Genomic DNA, 25,379 nt, shown 5'->3' with positions numbered 1-25,379 from the left:
CTGGTTGCGTGTTTGGGGTTTTTTGTTTTTGTTTTTGTTTTTACCTCTTTTGTGGCCCTAAGCAAGTAAAACCGACTTGTCGGAGCAAGCAGATGTTTTATGAGCTTTTGTTCCTCACTTGTACAAGTGGTGGTAATTTGGAAAAGACTTAGCTGGTTGTAGACATGTTGACTATCTTTGTGTTGTCTTCTGATTATTTTTGTCCCATTTTAGAATCACTAGTTATGTTTTTTGCCTTTTCTATAATTAATCAGTGGTGATATTCAGCCTTGTAACAACAGTGGGTGAAGTGGTGGTTATGGTGGTTGTTAGAAGGTTTTTCTTGTTTCTTTTTTTAAATACGGTGGTTCTGAGAGCTTTTTATTTTTGTGACTCTGCGATCTTCTGGGACTCCCCCATGCAGCATAGCATTCTGCTACTTAAAAAGGAAAAAAAAAAGTTAGTCTTTCCCTTAAGGGCCCCACCAAAGAAGTGTTTGTATGTTCTGTACCTGTGATCTCTCACTAGCCAGTTACAGCATTAAATCCTGGTAGAGAGTGTATTTACAGAACAGAAGTTTATCTAGATGGTATCACACTTATCATGGAACCTAGGGTGTTTACCTTGTATCTTCTTCAAAATGATCTTTCTACCCCAGCTCACCTCACCATTTGGGGAAGTGTCTGTCTGTAAACTCATTCAGTTTGGGAGTAGGTCAATTCCTTTTGTTACAGAAGCTGCTCTCACTTAAAATGAAGCTGCTTTCCAGTTCTTTCGGCCAATTTGAAATCTACTTTCTATAGATACATTATTTGCTTTCATTTTCATTAGAAAACATCTTTAAAATAGAACAGAATTATCCTACTGAGAATATGATTTTGTGTATATTTAGCTTTTCAATATTTTTAGGATCTGTATTTTTCATAGGTTAATAGAAGTTAGGAGATCTTCTCTTCATAGAGACTTACGTTATTCTCATTTTTTCTAATTCTACATAAGACATTCCTGAATGTCTCATTTTGTTACTTTTCATTCTACTAATTCTACATAAGAAGACCACATATTATATAATTCCTTCTTTTTTTTTTTTTTTTTTTTAAGATTTTATTTATTTGACACAGAGAGACAGCACAGGCAGGCAGAGTGGCAGGGAGAGGGAGAAGCAGACTCCCCACTGAGCAGGGAGCCCAATGCGGGGCTCGATCCCAGGACCCTTGAGATCATGACCTGACCTGAAGGCGGACACTTAACCGACTGAGCCACCCAGGTGCCCCTATAATTCCCCTTCTTATGTAGATGTTTTTTAATTTAGAAAGTTGCCTAGAAAACATGGTTTTATTTATTTATTTATTTTTTAAAAGATTTTATTTATTTATTTGTCAGAGAGAGACACAGCAAGAGAGGGAACACAAGCAGGAGGAGTGGGAGAGGGAGAAGCAGGCTTCCCGCTGAGCAGGGAGCCCAATGCGGGGCTCGATCCCAGGACTCTGGGATCATGACCTGAGCCGAAGGCAGATGCTTAACGACCGAGCCACCCAGACACCCGAAAACATTGTTTTACATAAATCCACAGCCTAGATTCATGCTACGTCATGGAAGAACCTTGAAAGCATTACGCCAAACGAAAGAAGACAGTCCGGAAAAGACCACATATTATATAATTCCGTTTGTATGAAATGTCCAGAATAGGCAGATCTGTAGGGTCAGAAAGTGGTTGTTGGGGGTTACGGGATGGGTGGTGGGAAGGGACCGCTAATAGGTGTGTGGTTACTTTTTGGAATGATGAAAATGTTGTAAAATTAAGTTGTGATGGTTGCACAACTCTGTGATTATGCTAAAAACGATTGCATTGTTATATTTTTAGAAATCTATAGCCTAGCGAGTTAAAAAGTCTGAGATATCTATATATCTATATCTATGTATCTATAGATATAGATATATATACTTAAACATATAGTTTAGCCAGTAGTTTAGCCAGTTAAGGGCTAATTCCTTTCTCTCCGATTCTTCAGGTTTAAAGTTAAGTAAGTAGTTTAAAAAATACAGTTACTTTTCATTGACCCCAGCTAGCTTTACCACTTCTAGCTTTTTATCACGTTCAGATTACAGAAGTAATATATAGTGTTAAGTATTCAAATAATAAATGTTTATAAATATAGAAATGTACAAAAGAGAAGTTTCTCATAATCCCAACCTATTTAGATGACTATGTTGACTTGAGTGTATATCCTTCCAGGTCTGTTTCTAAACTTATGTTAACCAGTCTGTCCATTATTTAAATGTTTCCAGAAAAAGTAGGGTCATAGTTTATGTAGTCTCTAGCTTGCTTTCTTCATTTAGTAATATATAGGATATCTTTCTGTGTCAGTATACAAATTTTTTAGAATATCTTACTGTATGATGTACTACCACAACTTCTGAGATGCACATTTTTCATACTTTGACAGGAAATGGTGGTGCATCTTAGACTCTGTGGCCTGTCAGATTTAATGGGCAGTGTTTTTTCTTCGACATAAAATGATGGCATATCTTACAGTTATTAGAGTCTGAATTTCAGTGAATGTGGTATGTAATACCACCTGTGAATGGACATTCTTTTTAGTATTTTGCCATTAAAATAATGCTGCAGGGCATATATGTTTGCACGTTTGTTTCTCTGTCGGATTTCATTCTTATGAGTGAAATTGCTTTGTCAGTTTTAATAGACTTTGCCAAATTTCTCTCTTAAAAGATTATATCAATTTACATTTCTGTGTATAATGGATGAGAGGGCTTATTGTCTCAACCTTCAATCAACATTGGGTATTTTAAACATTATAATAATAAATAAAAAAATATTTTAAACATAGGGTCTTTTAAATCCTAATCTAATGTGCCAAAAAACTCTTCTTATTTTGATTTGTATTTTAAGAAATTGAGTGAGGTTAAGTGTCTCTTCATACTTTCATTGTCATTTTATATTTCTTCTGCAAATTGCCTGTAAACCTCTCATCTTAAAAAAATTTGAGTTGGTCTGTTAATCTTTGTCCTGTATTGTGAGAATATTGTTTACATTGAGAATGTTGATCCTTTCTTATATGTGCAGATTTTTTTTTGTTATAAAGTCCGTTTGTCTTGACATTTATGGCATGTTTTGTCACAGGAACATTTTACAAATGTTAATTTTTACAAAAAAATATAACAGTGCAATCATTTTTTATGGCACAATTTTATCAGTATTCCTGAATGTCAGTTTTCATTTATAGTATCGATATGATTATTTACTTGAATCTGTCAGGAAAATTTAGATTAGCAAACAAAACATTTTTTTTTTTTTTGAGATTTTATTTATTTGAGCAAGAATGCGAGAGAGGGAGAGAGAGAGAGCACAGAGGGAGAGGGAGAAGGAGGCTTCCCGTTGAGCGGAGCACCCTACACGGGGCTCGATCCCAGGGCCCCGTGATCATGACCTGAGCCCAAGGCAGACACTTAACCAACCGAGCCACCCAGGCGCCCCTAGCAAACAGAACATTTTTAAAGCATTTCTGGGCAATGCAGAATATCAGAATTATAAATGCTGCTTAACAAACAGGATTGCCTTGCATCTCTGGGCAATGCTGCATATCAGAATTATAAATGCTGCTTAACAAACAGGATTGCCTTGCACTCTGTTGTTATCTTTGTTAAGAGTCTTTGGCTTTACATACTTGTCTCCAGCTTAAAATTCTAAGAACTTGCTGGTTTTGTTGATTAAGAATCAGTACATTTGCATACATTGCATTACCATTTATTTCCCAAATCCAGTGCAGTTCTATCTCTGAGTATTTTGACACAGTATTCCTTTTGTTTCTGACTTTGGTTGCTTGATTGATCAGTTGTTTCTACATACATCCTCTTAGCGTTTTGCTGTGAAATCTAAGCATCTTATATTTACATCCAGATTATTCCCTCTTGATCCTCACCTGATTTGGTACTGAAAATACTTGTGATAACCATTAAAACAAAGAAATAAGGCATAAAGAGAACGGTGATGAAGTAGGACTTGGAGTTTATAGGAAGAAAAACTAGATTTGGTGTCAAAAAATCTGTGTTCCAGTGCCTTCTCTGTCATAATGTAGACCGTGAACAAGTTAATTACCCCCAATCCTCAATTTCTTTAACTTTGTAATGCAAACAATAATTATTTCACAGGATTATTAGTATGTTTAAACCCTGCTAGTTAGTAGACATTGAGTAGTTCATCCCACCTTTAGATATAACAAATAGTGATAGAGCCAAAAGAACTTGTGTATTTTTGTGTACTTGAAGCTGTTAAACTTGATTGTTTAGCCTCGAAATCTTGGAGTATATCTAGATGCATTTCTCTGTGAATTTGAATATTTAAATCCTTTTCCACTCCAGAAATAGGTGCATTTGAGTCATTTGTGTTTATAAAGAGAACCCCCACTCTTAATGGCACTGTGTTTTGCTCCCAATTAATTCTTTCCACTCTCTTTCTAGTGGCGTGCCAGATGTCCAGCGAAGTGAAATGCGTACACTTAGCGTAGTGCGTGCCCAGTTAGGATTGTCCTTCTGTGGTAACTAGCCCTCCCATGCAGTTTCTAGACATACATCATACATATCATACATAGAAAGATAAGTCTGAGTTACATGTTTAAATTTAAATCTTTGTAACTATTATATGACCTATTCTGAAGAGCAAGATTTGTGTTTCTGTTTACTAGAACACATTACTAGAACTGTAATACCACACAGTCTCTGAATAAATAAAATAGGTGGCTTATGTTTTACATTTTTCTTGATGATTAGATTATAGGAAGTGGGATTTTACATCCAGCATAAAGTCTGTTTTAGATTATTTGCTTTTAATTGTATTTAGATTATTTTTCTTTCTCTACTGGTTTTGATTGCGATTTTAAATTACAAGAAGGAAAATTGTATTCTGTTATTTTAAAGAGAGCTTATGAAAGAGTGAAAAGTCTTTAATATATAAAGGGATAGATAGATGCTAGTGAAATGTGTTGTCTTACAGCCGAATTTATATCCTACTGTGGGGCTCCAAACACCAGGAGAAGTCGTTGATGCCAATTTCGGGCAGCATCCTTTCGTGTTTGATATAGAAGACTACATGCGAGAGTGGAGAACCAAAATACAGGCACAGATAGACCGGTTTCCTATTGGAGATCGGGAAGGCGAATGGCAGACCATGATACAAAAGTAAGTGTAGAAGATATTTGAATGGACATTATTATTCCAAAATATATTTTTTATAAAACATTCTTTTAGCATAAAAGAATATTTACTGAAGCATTTTAATCTAATTTATATCCTAATAATCTTATGTATCATTGATTATATTTAAATCTCTATAAAAAATAATTTACTCTTCTTTAAAGTAATTTTTTATATATCCTAATAATTTTAATGTATTGATTGTACCTTAATCTCTATAAAAAGCAATTCACTCTACTTAAACAATTAAAAATCATTTTTTATTTGGTGGCACACATACAAAATTGTATTTTAGTCTGATGTATGAATTTGGTGGAGGAAATAAAGTGACACTAGATCGCTTAGGTTAATTCATTTGCTGTCCTTAGTAATGGGATTTAATGCTTTCCATAGGTTACTTGATTCTCTTTAAATAGTGCTAATGCAAAAGATAAATTTAGGAAGATAATTTAGATTGTGTAATTCAGGAGCTGTGGGTTTTGGACATGAACTTGGCTATGTTCAGCAGTAGTTCAAATATGTATGGGGATAAAGAAATATTACTCAGCAAGAAAAGCATCAAAATAATGGTATAGTTAATGTACTGGAATATAGACTTGGTATGTACATTTTGTATTTCAAGATTTGACTCATTTTTTCCAGTGAATGGGTTACTCTGTAAGAGTAATATCAGCTATTTTTGCTTATTAGGATCCCATTTTTGCTAAATCTATTATTTTTCATGTAGATTCAGGGAGGTTATAGTTGCCCCTATTCTAAATAGGATAATCTGACCAAAAGCCTCAGTTTTTAAAATCTTACTGATTATTTTTAATGTAATTTACTTTTACATGTTATTAATAGATATTTAAGAGGCAGCAAAAGGAGTAAGACCAAAGAGGAATATGGAGTTTCCTAAAAGCAGGATAAATACTTAGGATTCCATAATAATGATGGTACAGAACGGGTAGGTAGCAGAGCAAACAGTGGGTGTCAATAAAGGTATACTATAAAGTGAACAACCTTTATCTCAACTCATTCTTTATGAAAAGTAGAATTTCATTGGAGTGGAAGGCAGCAGGAAAATACAAGTCCTGTGACAGTCAACTTTTTAGACTATACCTTTGCTAAAAAGCTAGAGATGACTGCTGGGTGTCAGTAGTACTAAATGGTAGCTCCTTAAAGCTTGAAAAAGTACAGACTTAAAAATTAAATAAGTACCAGGAAATTTAAACAGTCATTTTCACTACTCTCATCTCAACGAGGAAAATAGCAGAGACGTTCAGATACCACCAATCTGACAGTTTGTCTTAAGTGTCTGTGTAATTGCTTTGAACAATTGCACATTTAAAGATACAATAAAAATTTGTGTGTGTGTTCTCTGGAGGAGATAATGATTGGAAGACATGATGATGATTGTGAAAACATGCTTCTTCCCTGAAGCTATTATCATCTGGTATTACAGAACCTCTACACTGGTATTTTTTCCGGTGCAGGGTGACAGAAGAGCAAAGCCTGGCTGACGATCTCATAGTTCCCACAAGTTAGAGCTAGGATAAGTTGCTCTCCTGGGGTCACAGCCCTTTCGTGCTTTAAAAATGGTTGCCGCTGAGCATCACAGCAGGAGAGTTAGTAGAGGAAACATTTATCTTAATTCTGTAACCAGACTCCAGTGCGGGGCCCCCACCCCCCACCCCATTCTTTATAAAATTGACACTCACCATGACCTCCTAGGAAGTCATTTTAAAAAGTTCTTCCCTACCCCCCTTTTTTTTTTTTTTTTAAAGATTTTATTTATTTATTTGACAGAGACTCAGCGAGAGAGGGAACACAAGCAGGGGTGGGTGGGAGAGGGAGAAGCAGCCTTCCCACGGAGCAGGGAGCCCAGTGCGGGGCTCGATCCCAGGACCCTGGGATCGTGACCTGAGCTGAAGGCAGACGCTTAACTACTGAGCCTCCCAGGCACCCCTCTTCCCTACCCTTTTAAATCAAGTTGACCAGTTAGATGAAATAAAATGAAAAATCTGTTTCTTGGAGATTTTCCACTCTGCCCCCTAATCCCTCTTTCCTGAATCACTGCTTCCTACCACTTTCTGATAGGGCCTTAGTCATGCCAGATGGAGGCAGGTTTAGGAGTTGCATGTTTGGATATATTGGATATTTGGGTTAATATTGTTGAGTCAATAGTTTTTCTAACCTTTTGTGCTTAGATGTAAAGGTGTTTTGACCACTTGATGACTTTTTAAAAAAAAAAACACGTGTTCTTTGGAAGTGTGGCACTTTCATCTTTTATGTGCAGTGATACTAACTGATTTAGATTAGAAGGGCAGTTTCTCAGTGATCAGTATCATCACCCTCATAGACCTCGTTCTGAAAGACCCTCTCACCGGTTCACCTTAGTATTTCTTGTGTTCACGTCTTGTAGGTCCCATCTCCTGTAACCTTAGATGAGTAAAGAAAGGAGTGGAACTCCACGACACAAAGAGTGCATCTGTTACTTAGAAATTGTTGTATTTTATAAAATGCCAGCACTTCACTGGGATAGGTGAAACAGAAATTGTGATTAGTAGGATTGAATATAAGGATGGAAGTCCCAGGAAAGGAGCCAGGGAAAACGGGGAGCCAAGAATCAAGAGTCTGTCAGTGGCTCTTCCTTAGTGACAGTTATTCTTCGGGAGAGTAGTCCTAACATGGCATTTGCGGTTCTCTTTTTGGAACCACTACGTGATTAGAACAAAAGAATTTTTTTTTTTTTTTAACTTTAAAGTTGAGGTTCTTAAAGCCTTATTTCAAAGGGAATAGGTTGGTTTTATAACAAAGGAGTAGATCTTGTTTTATATAAATTGTAGTATGAAGCCTGTATTCTCTTGACTAAAAGATGTGTGTTTCTTCTTTTTATTTTAAGAATGGTTTCATCTTATTTAGTCCACCATGGGTACTGTGCCACAGCAGAGGCCTTTGCCAGATCTACAGACCAGACCGTTCTAGAAGAATTAGCTTCCATTAAGAATAGACAAAGTAAGGACCCTGTGGTGCATGGATAATACTTGTTTTCAGATTATAGGTTTGGTTATATCAATTTTTAGAAATTTTATTTTTTAAAATAAAGTTTCAAATATATTAAAATTGATACCTCTGAAATTTATTTTCATTGACATTTTTGAAGATCACCTTACAAAAAACTCACATAAGACTGTGTTAGCATTCTGGATGTAGAAAGATAGAATTTTGGAGGAAGTTGTGTAAGAAATGTTTACCATTTTTTTCTTAAAAATGTTCGCTTTAGATTTTAGGAAGTAAACATTTAACAAAACCATTTTTTTTTTAGTTGGTAAAGTAGTCCCATGATTAGATATTAGCGAAGATTATACGTAGAAGAAATGTAAATCTTTGCATTATTTAAATTGCTATCTAAACTTAAGATAGTATTGATCTTAAGTTTCCATTGCTTTGGTCCCAGGGCTGGTGGCCAGAGCTGGGGCCTGTTCAACGAAGGGCGAGTCAGCATGTGGCTCTTCCGCAGTTCGCCTTCTAAATGTGGGCATTAGTCCATCGGGGGAGGGGGGCGCGTGGCGGGGAATGGACGTAGTGAGAGGCTAGGCATCAAAACACAACATCGTGTGTGAAATCGTGATGCTTGACAACAGTTTTTTTATAGGTCAGACTTGCTATGATAACACCGATTACATTGTGTTGTCACTACGTGTATGCTCTGTCTTTCTCACTATGTTACGAGCTCTGGCAAACAGATGATCACTTACTCGTTCTGTATACTCACCTAATTTAACAAACGCCTGACACACAGGGAACGCTCAGTGGATGTCTGTTGAATTCAGATCTTATCAAAGGCTAGCGTTCTCATAGTACTGGGGGCAGAAGGTTATCATATTTGGTAAGACATTTTGAATGTTCTCTCTAATGCTTGCTATGGTCTTTTTTTTTTTTAAACACTTTATTGCGGTATGATTGACATATTAAAAGCTGTACATGTTTTTAGTGTGTGTAACTTGATGACATTGGGAAAAGTATTCTGTGAGGCCGGCACCGCACTGTAGGCTATAAATACGTCCATCTTTTTAATCTTAGTGTTTAATACTTCATTATTGCTTAACAGGTATTTTTCCTGTATTACTTGTATATTAGTTTGTGATTTTTTAAGAATAGTTTATGAAATATTTGTTTTCCTAATTTTTTAATATGTCTGAAATTTCCCCTTGATTGCCTAGAAACTACGATTTTAGAAAAAATGGAAATTAGTCACAATAATGTATTTAAAGTTTTTTTTTACTTTTTTTTTTACTTTTTTTTTTGACAGTCCACTAAGTTTATGTTTCTACTCTTAAAAAATTAATCTCTTGCTTTCTTTTTCTAAATAGGAATTCAGAAATTGGTGTTAGCAGGAAGAATGGGAGAAGCTATTGAAACAACACAACAGTTATACCCAAGTTTACTTGAAAGAAATCCTAATCTCCTTTTCACATTAAAGTGAGTTTAATGTTATTGTATTATGTATGGGTGTGTGTGTTATGTATAATCCGAATTATTTTCTTTTTTTAAAGATTTTATTTATTTGACAGAGACAGCGAGAGAGGGAACACAAGCAGGGGGAGTGGGAGAGGGAGAAGCAGGCTTCCTGCTGAGCAGGGAGCCTGATGTGGGGCTCGATTCCAGGACCCTGGGATCATGACCTGAGCCGAAGGCGGACACCTAGCAACTGAGCCACCCAGGCGCCCTATTTTCATGTTTTAATTTTTGTTTCACCTTGTTTCAGGTATTTACATATAATTTTGTAATATAGCACGTTTAAGTAACAGATTACAAAAAAACACTTGTGTTGAGGATTATAAGCAGATGGCATCTTTCGCTCTGTGTTTGCTCTTCTGTTATGCTAGCTATCTGTTGAAATGTTAAAATCTTATTTAGAAGATGGATATCTGTTTTCCTCTCACAAAGTACCTTATTGAAAGTCTGTGTAATTTTGAAAATTGTGGTAATAAAATAGGTATAACATAAAATTTGCCATTTTTAAACATGCAGTTCTGTAGTATTAAGTATAGTCACCCTGTTCTGCAATCCTCACCAGCCATCCATCTCCAAAACATTTTTCATTATCCCAAACGGAGACACGAACTCCCCATTTCTCCCTGCCCCCAGCTCCTAACAACCACCATTTTACTTTCTGTCTCTATAAAATTGAATTTGACTGCCTGGGTACCTCATCTAAGTGGAATCGTAAAATATTTGTCCTTTGTTACTGGCTTATTCCTCTTAGCAAAATGTTCTCAAAATTCATCCATGTTAGAGTGTATGTCAGAATTTCCTTCATTTTGAAAGCTGACTAACTGATAGACATTTGGGTTGCTTCCACTTTGGTGATTGTGAATAATGCTGCCATGAACAGGGGTGTACAGATATCCGTTGGAGTCCCTGTTTCCAGTTCTTTGTGGTATATACCCAGAAATGGAATTGTTGAACCATATGGTAAATCTGTGTTTAATTTTTTAGGGAAATTAATCCTTAGAATTCTATAGCCCTGCGCCATTTACAGTCTCACCAACAGCATACCAGAGTTCCAGTTTTTCCACATCCTTGTCAACACTTCATTTTCTGCATTTTCTTTTTAAGAGCCATCGTAATGTGGCTTTTTTTTAATTGGTCTTCTGATTCTTCATTATTTTAAAATTCAGGTGTTACTAAGCTTAATATTTCACCTCCCTTAAGTACCAGAGACCCTTTGTAAGCCAAATGTCAGGACTGTTTTGCTTTGGAGTAAAATTTTAAATTGGTCCATTTTGGTGAAGAGGTTGCAGAAGGGAATAGGAATGAGGAAGAGTGGGGAGCAAGGCTCTGTGTCCTATGTGCAGTAAAGCACATCATGTTCTTACATACTATATGACTTGCTATCAAGTGCAAATACTATTTGATTAAATTATTTTTAACTTCAAAAAAAAAATGAAGTCCATTTTGATTTTATTATAACTACCAAAACATTTTCATTTTCTCAGTAAATCTTGAGTAAAGGAGATACAATGTCTTTTGCTCTATACTCTCATTTTTCTGGAAAACTTCAAATTTAAGCAGTACAGTAGATGAAACCATAGCTAATATTTTTAGCATACTATCTAAAGGCCATACTTACTGATAAATGCTGGTTCTTAAAATATGTCCTCTCAGAAATCTCTTGTTCCTAAATAAATAAACTGCTCTTTGAAAATTATCTAAGTCAGTTTGTCTTTTCTTTTTTTAGGGTGCGTCAGTTTATAGAAATGGTGAATGGTACAGATAGCGAAGTACGATGTCTGGGAGGCCGAAGTCCAAAGTCCCAAGACAGTTACCCTGTTAGTCCTCGACCTTTCAGTAGTCCGAGCATGAGCCCCAGCCATGGGATGAACATCCACAACTTAGCATCAGGCAAAGGAAGTACTGCACATTTCTCTGGTGAGACTCAGTGTTATGACAGCACTTTTTAAGTTTTTACCCTTCTTTATGCTTTTGAACCAAAATTAAAAATGTTTAAAAATCTGGGCATTTCCACATAGCCGTTTTGCACGCATGCACACTTGATCTCACGATGTTCTGGAAGAATAATTGTCTGTGGATCAGATTGGTGTGTTTTTAGTCCTAGGAAGGTAACTTGAAGAAGAGCTATTTCTGAGAATAGGTTATTAGCAGATTTTCATAAACATAGGTCAACATTGGCGTTGTCTCTGGAAATGAAGTCATAGACATTCTGGTGAAGATAGAAGGTCACCGTGTGTTCTGACGATGTGGAAATGTGAAGGGGCTGCTGCGACGGTGGTGGCTTTGGTCCACCCGGCCGCACACCTTGCTGGGCTGCCTGCTTTCTCATCCTCTCCCCGCCAGCCCCCTGCAAGCTCTGCTCTGCCCGGTTCTTTTCTTCTTGTCCCTTTCTGGGCTCACCGGTCTTCGTCTCTCAGGCTTTTGGTGTTTTGGGGGTTTTTTTATTTTTTTTATTGTTATGTTAATCCCCATACATTACATCATTAGTTTTAGATGAAGTGTTCCATGATTCATTGTTTGTGCATAACACCCAGTGCTCCATGCAGAACGTGCCCTCCTCAATACCCACCACCAGGCTAACCCATCCTCCCACCCCCCTCCCCTCCAGAACCCTCAGTTGGTTTTTCAGAGCCCATCGTCTCTCATGGTTCGTCTCCTCCTCCGATTTCCCCCCCTTCATTACTCCCTTCTTACTATCTTCTTTTTTTTAAACATATATTACTTGTTTCAGAGGTACAGGTCTGTGATTTAACAGTCTGACACAATTCACAGCATTCACCAGAGCACATACCCTCCCCAGTGTCTATCACCCAGCCACCCCATCCCTCCCACCCCCCACCGCTCCAGCAACCCTCAGTTTGTTTCCTGCGATTAAGAATTCCTCATATCAGTGGGGTCATATGATACATGTCTTTCTCTGATTGACATTTCGCTCAGCATAATACCCTCCAGTTCCATCCATGTCGTTGCAAATGGCAAGATCTCATTCCTTTTGATGGCTGCATAACATTCCATTGAATATATATACCACATCGTCTTTATCCATTCATCTGTCGATGGACATCTTGGCTCTTTCCACAGTTTGGCTATTGTGGACACTGCTGCTATAAACATCGGGGTGCACGTACCCCTTCGGATCCCTACTTTTGTATCTTTGGGGTAAATACCCAGTGTGCAATTGCTGGGATCGTATGGTAGCTCTATTTTCAACTTTTTGAGGAACCTCCATACTGTTTTCCAGAGTGGCTGCACCAGCTTGCATTCCCACCAACAGTGTAGGCAGGGTTCCCCTTTCTCCGCATCCCCGCCAACATCTGTCGTTTCCTGACTTGTTAATTTTAGCCATTCTCTCTGATGTGAGGTGGTATCTCATTGAGGTTTTGATTTGGATTTCCCTGATGCCGAGCGATGTTGAGCACTTTCTCGTGTGTCTGTTGGCCATTTGGATGTCTTCTTTGGAAAAATGTCTGTTTATGTCTTCTGCCCATTTCTCGATTGGATCATTTGTTCTTTGGGTGTTGAGTTTAAGAAGTTCTTTATAGATTTTGGATACTAGCCCTTTATCTGATACGTCATTTGCAAATATCTTCTCCCATTCTGTCGGTTGTCTTTTGGTTTTGTTGACTGTTTCTTTTGCTGTGCAAAAGCTTTTTATTTTGATGAAGTCCCAATAGTTCATTTTTGCCCTTGCTTCCCTTTGGCGATGTTTCTAGGAAGAAGTTGCTTTGGCTGAGGTCGAAGAGGTTGCTGCCTGTGTTCTCCTTTAGGATTTTGATGGACTCCTGTCTCACATTTAGATCTTTCAACCATTTGGAGTCTATTTTTGTGTGTGGTATAAGGAAATGGTCCAGTTTCATTCTTCTGCATGTGGCTGTCCAACTTTCCCAACACCATTTGTTGAAGAGACTGTCTTTTTTCCATTGAACATTCTTTCTTGCTGTGTCGAACATTAGTTGACCATAGAGTTGAGGGTCCATTTCTGGGCTCTCTATTCTGGTCCATTGATCTATGTGTTTTTGTGCCAGTACCATACTGTCTTGATGATGACAGCTTAACAACAGTTCTCTCCTTTCTTGGCTTTTATGACATCACTTCTCTAGGTTTATTTCCAGTTTTTCTTAGTCTTCTTTCTTTCCTTGTCTCTCTCATTCCATTCTTCCCAAGGGGTTCTCTTGCCTCTGTACGTTCCGCTTTCTGAAACAGAAGTCAGATACTGTTTCCCTTCCTTTCATAGAGTAATAACCCCTTTGCTTTTCCTCCATCGGCGCGTACCTTTCTCCATTACTGCCTCGCATTTTATTTACATCACCATCCCGTGCATGCCCATGATTCTCGGGTTTGTATCCGTAGCCACCTTCCATCTTGAAGCCCATACATTGACTCCGGTGTGGACAGCTTCTTAGCTTCGGTGTATTTATATATTAAATGGGAGCGATGAGAACACTGCCCCCCTAGGGGGGTTGTGGGGATTAAATAAGATCCATAATTAATCCTTCAGTAAATGTTAGAGATGGTAATTACAGCCCACAATTAATATCCTTATATCCTTTCAAAGAAGTTATCTGTTTACTATTTAAGTAATGCATTGGCTGTCCTACATTGTAAAAGTTTCAAGTGCAAGATCAGAATATGGGTACGTTATTTACAACTTAATAATAATTTAATGTGTGTTTCTATGTTCGTGCATCTTTTTCTTTTTTTTTTCTCCCAGGTTTTGAAAGTTGTAGTAATGGTGTAATATCAAATAAAGCACATCAATCATATTGCCATAGTAAACACCAGTCATCCAATTTGAATGTACCAGAACTAAACAGTATAAACATGTCACGATCACAGCAAGTTAATAACTTCACCAGGTACGTGGTCTCACTAGTTTTTGCATTACTGTAAGCAACCTAAGTATAAATGTCATCGTTTTTAATAATTTAGAAAAATTGAATTATACGGTCTATAATGGGGGTCTGGAGGTTCCCAAGCCCCCAGACAATAAAAGGGTAGGGAGTAAGTTCCCCCAGAGCTTTTCAGTCTCCCCATGTGCACACAGCCTCTTTCCATTGTGCCTTCCTCTGAGTCTGCATTCCTTCTTCCCCCGCCGGGGCCGTAAGAATCCATTCCAGGCTCTGCCTTCTTCTGGTTTTTCTGCCGGCACTGGCCTGTACAGATGGTCACATAGATGCTGTTCTTATATTTCCCAATTAAGTCACAGTGGAATATTTACTCTCTCGAAGTACATAAGATACATTTACAACTATTTTTTTCTCTGTGTGGGTTTTTTTGGTGTAAATGTGTAGAATGTTTCCTGAGTTCCAAATAACTTTATGAAGAATCTTTTTTGAAAGCCTGTCTTTAGGAAGCTTGCTTATAACAGCAAATGGACCTTAAGTCATTTAGTAATAAACATGTAGCATGAGCATAGTATTGAGGACCTGTTGGGTGTCAAACATTCTGCTAGGCCTGGTCTCTGACTTCAGCGAGCTTTGAGAGAGGGATGTCTACAGGACTCTACTAAAATCCTTGGTACACTTGGGTTGAAGATTCCTGAACCTAAAGGTTCGTGGAATGTCATCATTTGAATAGTAGTGTATGAGAGCAAGTTCTTAAGACGTCAGCCTGCCCGGATCATCCAGCATCTAAATTCATTTTGGTTCAGGACTAGTGAAATGATAAAGATAATACAAAAAAAAAAAAATCATGGGTAGATTTTATCAATTTGATGTTGGTTTGGTCTTATCGCGTGACTTGATTGGTCGCACTGCTATTAGGGGGAACGTGCATCAGTGCAAAACTTTCTCATTAGAGGAGAAAGAACCTAACTTTTAACATGGAATCTTAATGGAAACATGATTCTGGAGAAAAAAATCTGTATTTGCAGTTTGGGAGAGTAATCAGAATATCCAGATCATCTATCCCAAGTGATGACTTACCAAAGTGATGGTGTTGTGTGCTGTGGGCTGCGGTGGACATCCACGGAAGCGGTGGTCTGAGAAGAATGGTAGAAAAAATGGCTGTCCCTGGCAGAGGAGATTAGGGTGGTCTTTCACAGGAGAAATGACGTACTAGAAAATGGAAGATTAGAAGACTGGGTTGTAATAAAAATTATGTATGGAAATTTAGAAAGTTGAGCCTTTAGTACTTGTGGTGCTTTGTAGCGCGTTGGGACAGTGTTGTTGGTGGAGAGTTCTGCCGCTGTCTGGGGGCAGAGCTGCGGGCAGGGCTGCGGGCAGTTGGTGGGTCATTCTCTTAAGTACTCTTCATGGCAGGAAGTTGCTAAAGAGACCCATTACTCCCTGAGTTCAGGGAAGCAAGCTCACCGGGAGGGTTTGGTGACACAGCATCCTCTGGGCGCAGGGTAGAAAGAGAAGAACGCCTCACGCGGTTAAACAGTAACAGTTACTTTATAGTTGGTAAAGGCCGCCCTTATGGTGGGATTGCAAAGTAGGTGAAGATGCTATTAACTAGTAAAACCATTTTACAGATGTAGAGCTCAATACCAGAAGTGTAGATGACTTTTGGGGGCTGGGGGGGTGGGTCAGGTTCAATAATTAGTGGCTAGTAAGTTGCAGAACTGTGACTATTTCTCAGGATTTCTGACTTCCAGATTTGCGCTTTTTGCATTATGCTGCACCCCACCCTCCACCCCATCAGAAATGCTGCTCCCTCCCCTCCCTCCTAACTTCTGTTCAAGCAGGCTGTGACACTCAGTCCCGTTGTTACTCTTCCAGGACGATTTCCTTGATTGCGTCCCGACCAAATGTTGGGTCACGCCTTGGAAATAACTTTCACCCGAGGGCTGATCCTCTGCCCCTGGAGGCCGGAGGCTGTTCCATGGTGTCCGTAGCACCTAACACAGAACATGGCTCAGGAGCTCTTAAACAGGTGTTGAATGAAAGAATCCCTCCCACGTACTATATTGTATTGTCAAAAAAAAAAAGTTTAGTGTATTTATTAAGATCACTAAAAACGGGCGCCTGGGTGGCTCAGTCGGTTAAGCGTCTGCCCTCGGCTCAGGTCATGATCCCAGGGTCCTGGGATCGAGTCCCACATCGGGCTCCCTGCTCGGCGGGAAGCCTGCTTCTCCCTCTCCCACTCCCCCTGCTTGTGTTCCTGCTCTCGCTATCTCTCTGTCAAATAAATAAAATCTTTAAAAAAAAAAAAAAAAAAAGATCACTAAAAACTATGATCTTAAGAATTTCCATTAAATTAAACATTGATTTTTCTTATCCATTCGCAAAGTTCGTCAAGATAGAGTAAACCAGGGGTGCCTGGCTGGCTTAGTCAGTTGAGCATCCGACTGTTGATCTCAGCTCAGGTCTTGATCTCAGGGTCCTGAGTTCAAGCCCCTCATTGGGCTTCATGCTGGGTGAAGAGCCTACTTTAACAACAAAAAAAAGGGTAAACAAGCGTTTTGGACTGATGGAGGAATCCTGGGTCCATTGCCCCCTTCTTCCTAGATCTGTGTCTTTTTCCAGCATGTGTTGCTGATAGAAGCGGTGCCCCCACACGTACACACTTAACCTCGCTCGCTCACCCCAAAGTGTCACCGGTGGTCGTGTCTGGTGGCATCACGCACAGAGCGCTTTTTGCTCATTTGCATTCAGGGTTGCTTTTTTCTGCAAATGAATATACATTGCTTTTTAAATGAGAAAAGTGCATTTTAATATATTTCCTGTGTTTTCATCAAGTGTGTCCTTCTGGACTGTATAATCCTTATGTAGATCTTCACCGGGGAAATCTTCCAGAATAGGTGTTTGTCATTCTTAGAGTGCAGGGCGGGGGGGGGGGGCGCGGGGCGGCGCGCGGGGCGGCGACAGCTTCACTGTGTCCAGATGCAGGTACTGGTGCGGGCTGTTCGTCGGTAAATGAGACACAAGTGAGAGTGGGGAGCAACCTGAGTATACAAAACGGCATTTTTAAAATTAAGATTTGGCAGTGCTTTAGCTTCTTGAGCCAGTAAGAAAGCCCGTGGGAGGCAAATCGTGTTGGGTGCCAACAAGGTCGGAGAGGACCAGACACAGTGGTTTTCCAAGTCATCATTTACCTTTGCGGGAGGCTGCGTTTCTAAGGAGTGAGGACAAATGCCACAATGTCAAGACCATTAAAGAAAAAAATTGTCTTAGGAGGGATGAATATGAGGGCAGGAAAGAGGTGAAGTGGGGTCCGGGAATAGTTTAAGAATAAAGTTTTCCCCTTTTCTTCCTTGAATGCTGGAAACGCACGCCGGGTGAAGCTGGGGGGTCTTGGGGCAAGGGCTGATGAACAAAAAACGAAGTGCAGATCTGAGCTGGAAAAATCGTGGGCATACACTCTTTCCCCCCTCCCCATCCAGGAGTACAAATTTGTTAAGAGCGAGCTACGTACTAGCTTTGAAGACCTTCAGGATTGAACTAAACACCTTTTTTTGCAGATTGCTGTTGCCTCATATTATGAAGTCAGTTTGTAAGTAGGCTATGTAGTTGAGTCGTAATTTATTTTAAACTAAGCTACAAGTATGCGATTTCTAAAATTAGGTCTGTTTTTTTCATTTCCAGTAATGATGTAGACATGGAAACAGAGCACTACTCCAATGGGGTTGGAGAGACTTCATCCAATGGTTTCCTAAACGGTAGCTCTAAACATGACCACGAAATGGAAGATTGTGACACCGAAATGGGTCTGCAGTGATATTTCTTACATTTTTAATAAAAAATGATGACCACAAGGTTATGTTTTTACTTGTATTGATTCACAGCTGATGAGCATAAATCAGATTTAAAGGTGTATGTGCCACTGGACTTGACAGTAGTACCTAGTCCCGAAACTGTCCCGTGAGAGGGGGCTGCGAGCGGGAGCAGAGGCCCTTCTGTGCCTTCTGCAGTTAAGTGCTGGCCAGTTGGCTGTGCAGAACCGTCCCCACTCGGCTGCAGGGCCATCGTTAATGCAGCTCTCCTAGGGGTAGTGTTAACTGTTCTTCAGGACGTTTGGGGTTGGAGAGGTGAAAAGCTTTTATACTTATCTCAATATAACCAGTAAAGGCCAGATGGGTAGAGATGATTTTATAAATTCTAACGTGACAATTTCTTATGCGATTTAATGTGAATATATGTGACCGTGCGCAATTTAGTGCCTATGGGCACATAGTAGGTGCTTAAGTGTGACCCACCCTTGTCCTCCCCACTGCCCCGAAAATGATGTGGCTGCAAGGTACATTAGCATGCATCATTTTGTCTTGTTGGTAACTTGTGGAGTCCAGTGTACCGTAAAGTTAAACCATCAGCAGACTTTCCCATCAGTTGGCGAATGAAAATTTATTGGAGCCTCAAAATTCTTAACTGTCTGAATTCCATGGCAACATTAGATTTCTGACTATTTTGAGGTTAAAAGGTCTTTATTGAGGATTACGTGTTCAATGTAGAATTCACTTTTTCAAGTAAGGGGTTTAATTTGAAAGGCAGCCCAGGTTTACTGTGTCAGATACCAGCATGGTGATTAAGAGCAGGAGTTCTAGAACCAGATTACCTGGATTCGAATTCTGCAACTGCCGCTTACTAGCTGTATAACCTTGGACAAGTTTTTAAGAGCCCTGTGCCTCAGTTTCTTCATCTGTAAAATGGGTACAGTAACAATCACAACCACCTATAGGTCAATGTGAGGAATAAATGAGCCAATCTATGAAAAGCTAGTAAGCACAAAGTAAGCGCTCAGTAATTGTTGATTATTGTCATCATTAGTAATTGTGTCATTAGTGATCCATACAGTGTTACATTATTGATCAGTGATTGTTGTCAACCAAGACATATACCATACAATTATTTTGTAAAAGTGTGTGATTAACTCTTTCGGTAACATGGTGTCTTGTGTGTTTCTTTGGAGTCATTTAGCTTTTAGCCAAAAGGCATCCTTTTATTCCATCTCTGTTTGGTGTCAGAATAGCCTGAGAGGCAGTTACCGACTTTGTTCTTTTCTGCTTAATGCTGCTTAATGTAGTTTGAGAGATTTGTGCTTGATGTCTTACTGACCTTGCCCTGTACGCCAGGTGCACCGTACACTGCAAGGCAGTCACCTGACTTTGAGCTGCGTGCTGGAGCTCAGAGCCTACGTTCTCGAGACGTAGAGGAAGGACACCTTTTAGCTGCAAAGTTTCACACTGAATTAAAATAAATCTACATGTTTAGATAAACCATTAGGTAGTAGTTGCTAAAGGTAACGTACAAAATGTCATAAGCAATTATGTTCATTTCTCCATTGTAGTAAAATACTCGTTTGTTTTGCTTGCAGAAGTTGATTCGAGTCAGTTAAGACGCCAGTTGTGTGGAGGAAGTCAAGCCGCTATAGAGAGAATGATTCACTTCGGAAGAGAGCTACAGGCCATGAGTGAACAGCTGAGGAGAGAATGTGGCAAGAACACGGCAAATAAAAAAATGTTGAAGGTAGATTTGTTTTTCCTTGAAAAATTAGAGATGTGTCGAAGGAGTTAAATTGTCATTTTGTAAAACACTGAGTAGTGCTAGGAATTCTGGTTGGACTTGCAGTAAAAAATCCGGGTTAAACCCCAGTTCTGCCACCCGTCAGCACTGTATATACCCTTTGTCAACTTACTTGTTTAGTTTTAGTTTCTCGTCTGTAAAAGTGGCAGAGTTATTAGAGGTGTGGGTTTGCTGATAAAACTATAAATTTGAGATATTTTTATTTCAGCAAACATTGTTCAGGGCTGCAGCGAATTGGATGTCTACCACATGGTTTTCATTTTTATTGGTGATTGCCGAAACATTGGGTCATCTTTCAAAACCAGAAGAGTTAAAATACATTTTCAGATCTCTTCTGGATTGATGTGTATGATAGATGGTAAGATGGATAAAATTGCAGCCGTTTAGTCCATTGGCCACAATGTTACAGATCAGGTGCAGACGGCGGACGGGTTTCCCCTGCCTTAAGTCAGCATTGCAGTTCGTTGTAGAGATGTTAAGGTTCTTTACAAGTTTTTTTTTCATACTCCTGAAAGTCCCAATAGCCCTGTGAGTCTGTGAAACATTAACCTAGGCATTGTATTTTTATTTATTTTTTTGTAAGCCTGCATCAGGTTGGGCTCAAAGGTGATTCGTTACAAATATTTTCTCCCGAATGTTTTGAAAGAAGTCCAGACACAAAAGGGAGGTGCGTGCGGGGGCCCTGAGCCCGATGACGGGGCGTAGTGGGAAGGAGCAAGGCCTCGGCCACCCCTTCCTGACCCAGACTGAGCCGGTGCGCCAGCCAGCACCGCCTGGTCCCCCCAAACACGGCATGAAGGCGGCGCACATAAAACAGCCTCCTGCGCCGTGGCCTCGGGGTGGCACCTATTGTGTAGACAGAACATACCGGCTTAGCTGGGAGCGGATAAGGAGCCGCTTACACACGTCGCCAGTTAAAGGCGTGTGTAGTCTTGTACTCTCAGTAGCTGGGGCGGGAGGGGAGGTGTATTCCCTACACGTGGTACTTCATCTGCTGGAGAGCACACCCGCTGTTTCTAACGGCCACCCTCAGCGATCCAAAAAAAGGGGGGGGGGTGTTAAATTATGATTTGTATACTAAATAAAAGAAAATCAGTGGAATATGTAATTTAAACAATTTTTCATTTAAAATGTCAAATCATTTGGTGGGACTGCAAACTGGTGCAGCCACTGCGGAAAACAGTTTGGAGAGTTCCCAAAAAATAAAAATAGAAATACCAAGTGATTCAGTAATTCCACTACTGGGTATTTACTCAAAGACCGCGAAAATGGTAATTCAAAAAGATACATACGCCCCTGTGTTGACTGCAGCATTATTTACAACAGCCAAACTATGGAAGCAGCCCAGGCGTCCCTCGATAGACAGATGGATAAAGATGTGCTGTGTATATATATATTTATATAGTATTTTTTATATATTATTTATACATATACACACACAATGGAATGTTACTCAACCATAAAAAAGAATGAAATCTTGCCATTTGTGACAACATGAATGGACTTAGAGGGTATTATGCTAAGTGAAGTCAGAAAGACAAGTACACGATTTCACTCACGTGGAATTTAAGAAACAAACCTGAATAAAGGAAAGACAAAAAAACGGCTGTTAACTAGAGAACAGGGGAGGTGGGAGAGGGGATGGATGAAATAGCTGATGGGGATGAAGAGCACATTTAACGTGACGAGGACTGAGGAACGTATAGAATTGTTGAATCACTGTATTGTACACCTAAAACTAATGTAACTGATTACACTGGAATTTAAAAAACACAAGTAAAATAAAAATCAGACATTCATATGTTAGGAAAATGGCTGTCCACATTTGCCCTATAAGGTGGAGAATTCCTTGAGGTCAGACTAGGTCTTCACTCCTCCCCCTTTAACTCTGTCTAATGCAGGTGGCACCTGGCTGTTTAATGAATGTTTATTTAAAAGAGTTTTGTTCATATGGATGATGTTTATTTTTATCATACTAGAAATTCAAACTGTAATCCGTTTATTGACAAATAATCATAAACCCATTGGATATTTTTATGAAAAATAACTTCCAAAAAATGAGAACAGTGGCATTGCTTTGCCTTTGTGTGAGTCTCTTTGACCGCTGGGTGTGAGGGAGGGTGAGCCGCATTCTCCTCGCTCCCTGGACAGTCGCTCTCCTGCCGTCACACACCCTGCAGCCTCTGGACACCCCCCCACCCGCCCCCCGTGCGGTTGTGGGAGCATGTGAGTGAGGCAAGAGAAAGTAGTATCTTCGTTTCATTATGAAAACAGTTCAGAGCTTACAGGACCTCCTGACATGGTCTCCGATTGGACCCAGGTGTGTCTGGACGATACTTGGGGAACTACTGTTTTAGGGGAGACTTGGGGATACGAAATGTTAAGATTTCATACACTTTTTTACACTAGGTCATCTGACTGTTCTCCTGTTAAAACTTTATGCTAAAGGCACATGATGAAGGAATGGGATTTATGTAGTGTCTTTGAAAATGTAGGATTTCACTTCATCAGCTGACTGGCTTTGATTCCATTGTGCGTGAAGCTCCGAAAATGGCTTCGTGTGGCCTCTTCTCAAAGAGAGTCCTTGGTTATATACGGAATTATGTAAAGATGTGATTCATCTTCTTCCTCTAAAGAATGTGGATGGCTTTGATTTTGCCCCTCTGACTCCTAAGCAAATGCCAACTGCTTTACGAGACTTTCTTAATATCCTGAACTCCTTGCTTCCCCTTCCCTCAGCTTCCCTTGATCCACAGAGGGGTAAGCTGCCGAACTGATCCAACTTAGAAGCCCCTGAAGAACAGCTGGAGGATTCGAGGACAACATGAAAAGTTTCTTTGCCATAGTTGAGAAGGTTTAGAAATTACTCCTTTTCCTTTTATTTTTCACTTCAGGGCACGTGTGATCGTAGTGGGTATTTTTCATCTTTCATTGTGTGTGGATCTGCATAAATATCTGAATCACACATGCATAGAGAGAGAGCGCAAGATTTGTGTAAATGCGAAGGCAAGAGCCCCCCACGTGCTTTACCGTGAGGCGCCTCGCACTCCGCCTGCGCCGAGTACGGGGAGGAACCCCTGCAGCCAGCCCCCCGGCTTCTCTCCGCGCCCCTGCGCCCGCCCGCTCGCTTTCCCACCTGCCTACGCCTGCCAGTGGCCTTCAGGACAACCACGGGAATGTGTGGGGCCGCTGTGGACGGGCGTGCTGCGGGGCGGCGAGGCACGGCTGTGGGGACGGTGCAGGGTCCGGGGTGAGCGGGCAGCCCCAGCCGGCGACCGAAGCAAAAATCCAACAGTTCAGACTCACCCTGTTGGAAGCTGCTGCGGTTTTAAGCCAACTACGAGTGCACTTTGAGAATCCCACCTAAGTGATGCCACATTGGCCTTGGAAGTTCTTCCCGCAGAGATCTTTGTTTCTGAAGTAAAAGTAACCCACCGTCCCATGATAGTTCACAGATGTTTTCAGTTTTGTGCCTTAAACCCCATGTGCGTGTATTTTACCTAGTAATTATAGTTCTGCTGATTTGTATTGTTTCTGTTTACTGTCTTAAAAACTCATTTCCAGTTTCGATGCATTTAGTTATTTTTAAATGGCTACATGATACTCCGCAATGCTGCTAGATCAGTTCATGTAAGCATTGCTCTATTAGATTTTTTGCTTTTATTCCAGTGCTTTAGTGAACGTGTAGGATACGTGTATCTTTGTTTCTTCCTTAAAATTATAACACTGGGAGAGAGTCCTAGAAATAGAATGATTGAGTCAAAGGCTAGGATCGTTGTGGCTTTTGCTATATATTGCTGTACTGCTTTCCAGAAACCTCGACCAGCTTAGCAGCAGTAGAAAAGGAGAGTGCCAGAGGCACGACCGCATTCATCTACTTTAGGGGGTTCCACACCAGACCTTAAAATTGCTTATTTGAATTTCTTTGGTCACCACCAAAACTTAACCGCCCTCCGGTAAGTTTTACTGCAGGATTTAAAACATTAATGTTGCTGCCCTGACTTCATTCCCTTTGTAAAGATAAAATAGATATTCAGGGAACCTGGTGGTGTAAACCTTCTTTTTCTCCTTTTAAGGTTTTATTAGTTTTCTTGCTTGTAGCTTCACCTGACTTCCAGGCTTTGTCCTCGGTGTTGCTGTGTGATCTTTCTAAAGTCCAGTTTTATCCGTGTCAGTCCTCGATTTAAAACTCCATTGCCATATTGGAAAAAAATTCAGGCTTTTTAATGTGATTTAGGGGCATCTTAGGATCTAACCCTTACCTATGGTTCCATCCATGCCTTTCTTTCTCTCAGCCTGTTTCCATGGCGCTTGGGTCTCTCGCTCTGATGATGTCACGTGACACAGCATTCTCTCTGTTAATAAGCGGTCCACGGTACATTGTTTATTTACAGGTCTGACTTTCCTGTAAGACCCGTGTGGGTCCTGGAAACAGGGACTGGGTCCCGGTGATTGCCATCCGTGGCCTAGTGTCTGGCAGCCGTGTGCAATAATTTATTCAATTGTATTGAAAATATTGGAGCAGAATTTAAGGCTTTTTTCGTCTCAGTATCTAGATCGGCAATGAAAAGAAACTGCATCTTACTGAAATGAGTTCTGCACTAGCTGTGTGCTCTTAAGCTCTCCCTGCCTCAGTTTGCTTCTAAGGTGGGAGCAACAGCATCCACCCCCTGAGGTTACTGTGAGGTTAAAATGAGTCTATCCACATTAGTGCTTAAAACAGGACTTCACCCAGTATTAGTGCATGATAAATTACTGACATCATTATCTTTGTCCATGAGGTTTTGTTTTGAATACTAGAAGAAGGTGTAAACAGAAGAATGGTCTAGATTTGAGATTTGGGACTGTACCATTTCTCCTTTTTGGTAGCATGTCCGGATATATGGCCCCAAGGGGATAGTTCCTGGGGCAGTTCTTCAGTGTACTTGAAAAATGTATGTGTAGTATGGGGATGGTCCCCCACTAGGTGGTTGTGGGGTAAATTAGGTCTTGAGCGAAGATCAGTCCTTTAGAAATGATGCGATTGATCAGAGTTAGCTTTACAGGATATAGGACATTAATATTCTCTCCATCAGTAAATCCGGATGGAGGGACCCGGGACTGAGTAGCTCTGCGGGGTGCTCTGTAAGGAGCAGGTCTTGTGATTAGCAGGTGTGGGAGGCTTCTTCCCTGTACCCAGTGTGTACCCGTAGCTGCGGGGGACTCCAAATCGGGGAATACATTTTT

At 40.1% G+C, this 25,379-nt stretch overlaps 1 protein-coding gene across 2 annotated transcripts in view; it reads left to right on the top strand.

The window, feature by feature from the left end:
- RANBP9 (RAN binding protein 9) overlaps window positions 1-25,379 on the top strand; it is a 98,502-nt gene that overhangs the window by 67,057 nt on the left and 6,066 nt on the right. For both annotated transcript variants that reach the window (XM_021697136.1, XM_021697135.2), the window contains 7 exons: window positions 4,991-5,175; window positions 8,075-8,187; window positions 9,546-9,654; window positions 11,417-11,607; window positions 14,402-14,546; window positions 18,219-18,340; window positions 19,945-20,096. In XM_021697136.1, the coding sequence (XP_021552811.1) occupies window positions 4,991-5,175; window positions 8,075-8,187; window positions 9,546-9,654; window positions 11,417-11,607; window positions 14,402-14,546; window positions 18,219-18,340; window positions 19,945-20,096 (1,017 nt within the window). The remainder of the gene's footprint in view (window positions 1-4,990; window positions 5,176-8,074; window positions 8,188-9,545; window positions 9,655-11,416; window positions 11,608-14,401; window positions 14,547-18,218; window positions 18,341-19,944; window positions 20,097-25,379) is intronic.

The sequence above is a fragment of the Neomonachus schauinslandi genome, chromosome 8 (assembly GCF_002201575.2).
Source record: "Neomonachus schauinslandi chromosome 8, ASM220157v2, whole genome shotgun sequence".
Classification (NCBI taxonomy): Eukaryota; Metazoa; Chordata; class Mammalia; order Carnivora; family Phocidae; genus Neomonachus; species Neomonachus schauinslandi.
Note: the sequence above shows the minus strand (reverse complement) of the source record. Positions and strands in the feature narration are given on the sequence as shown.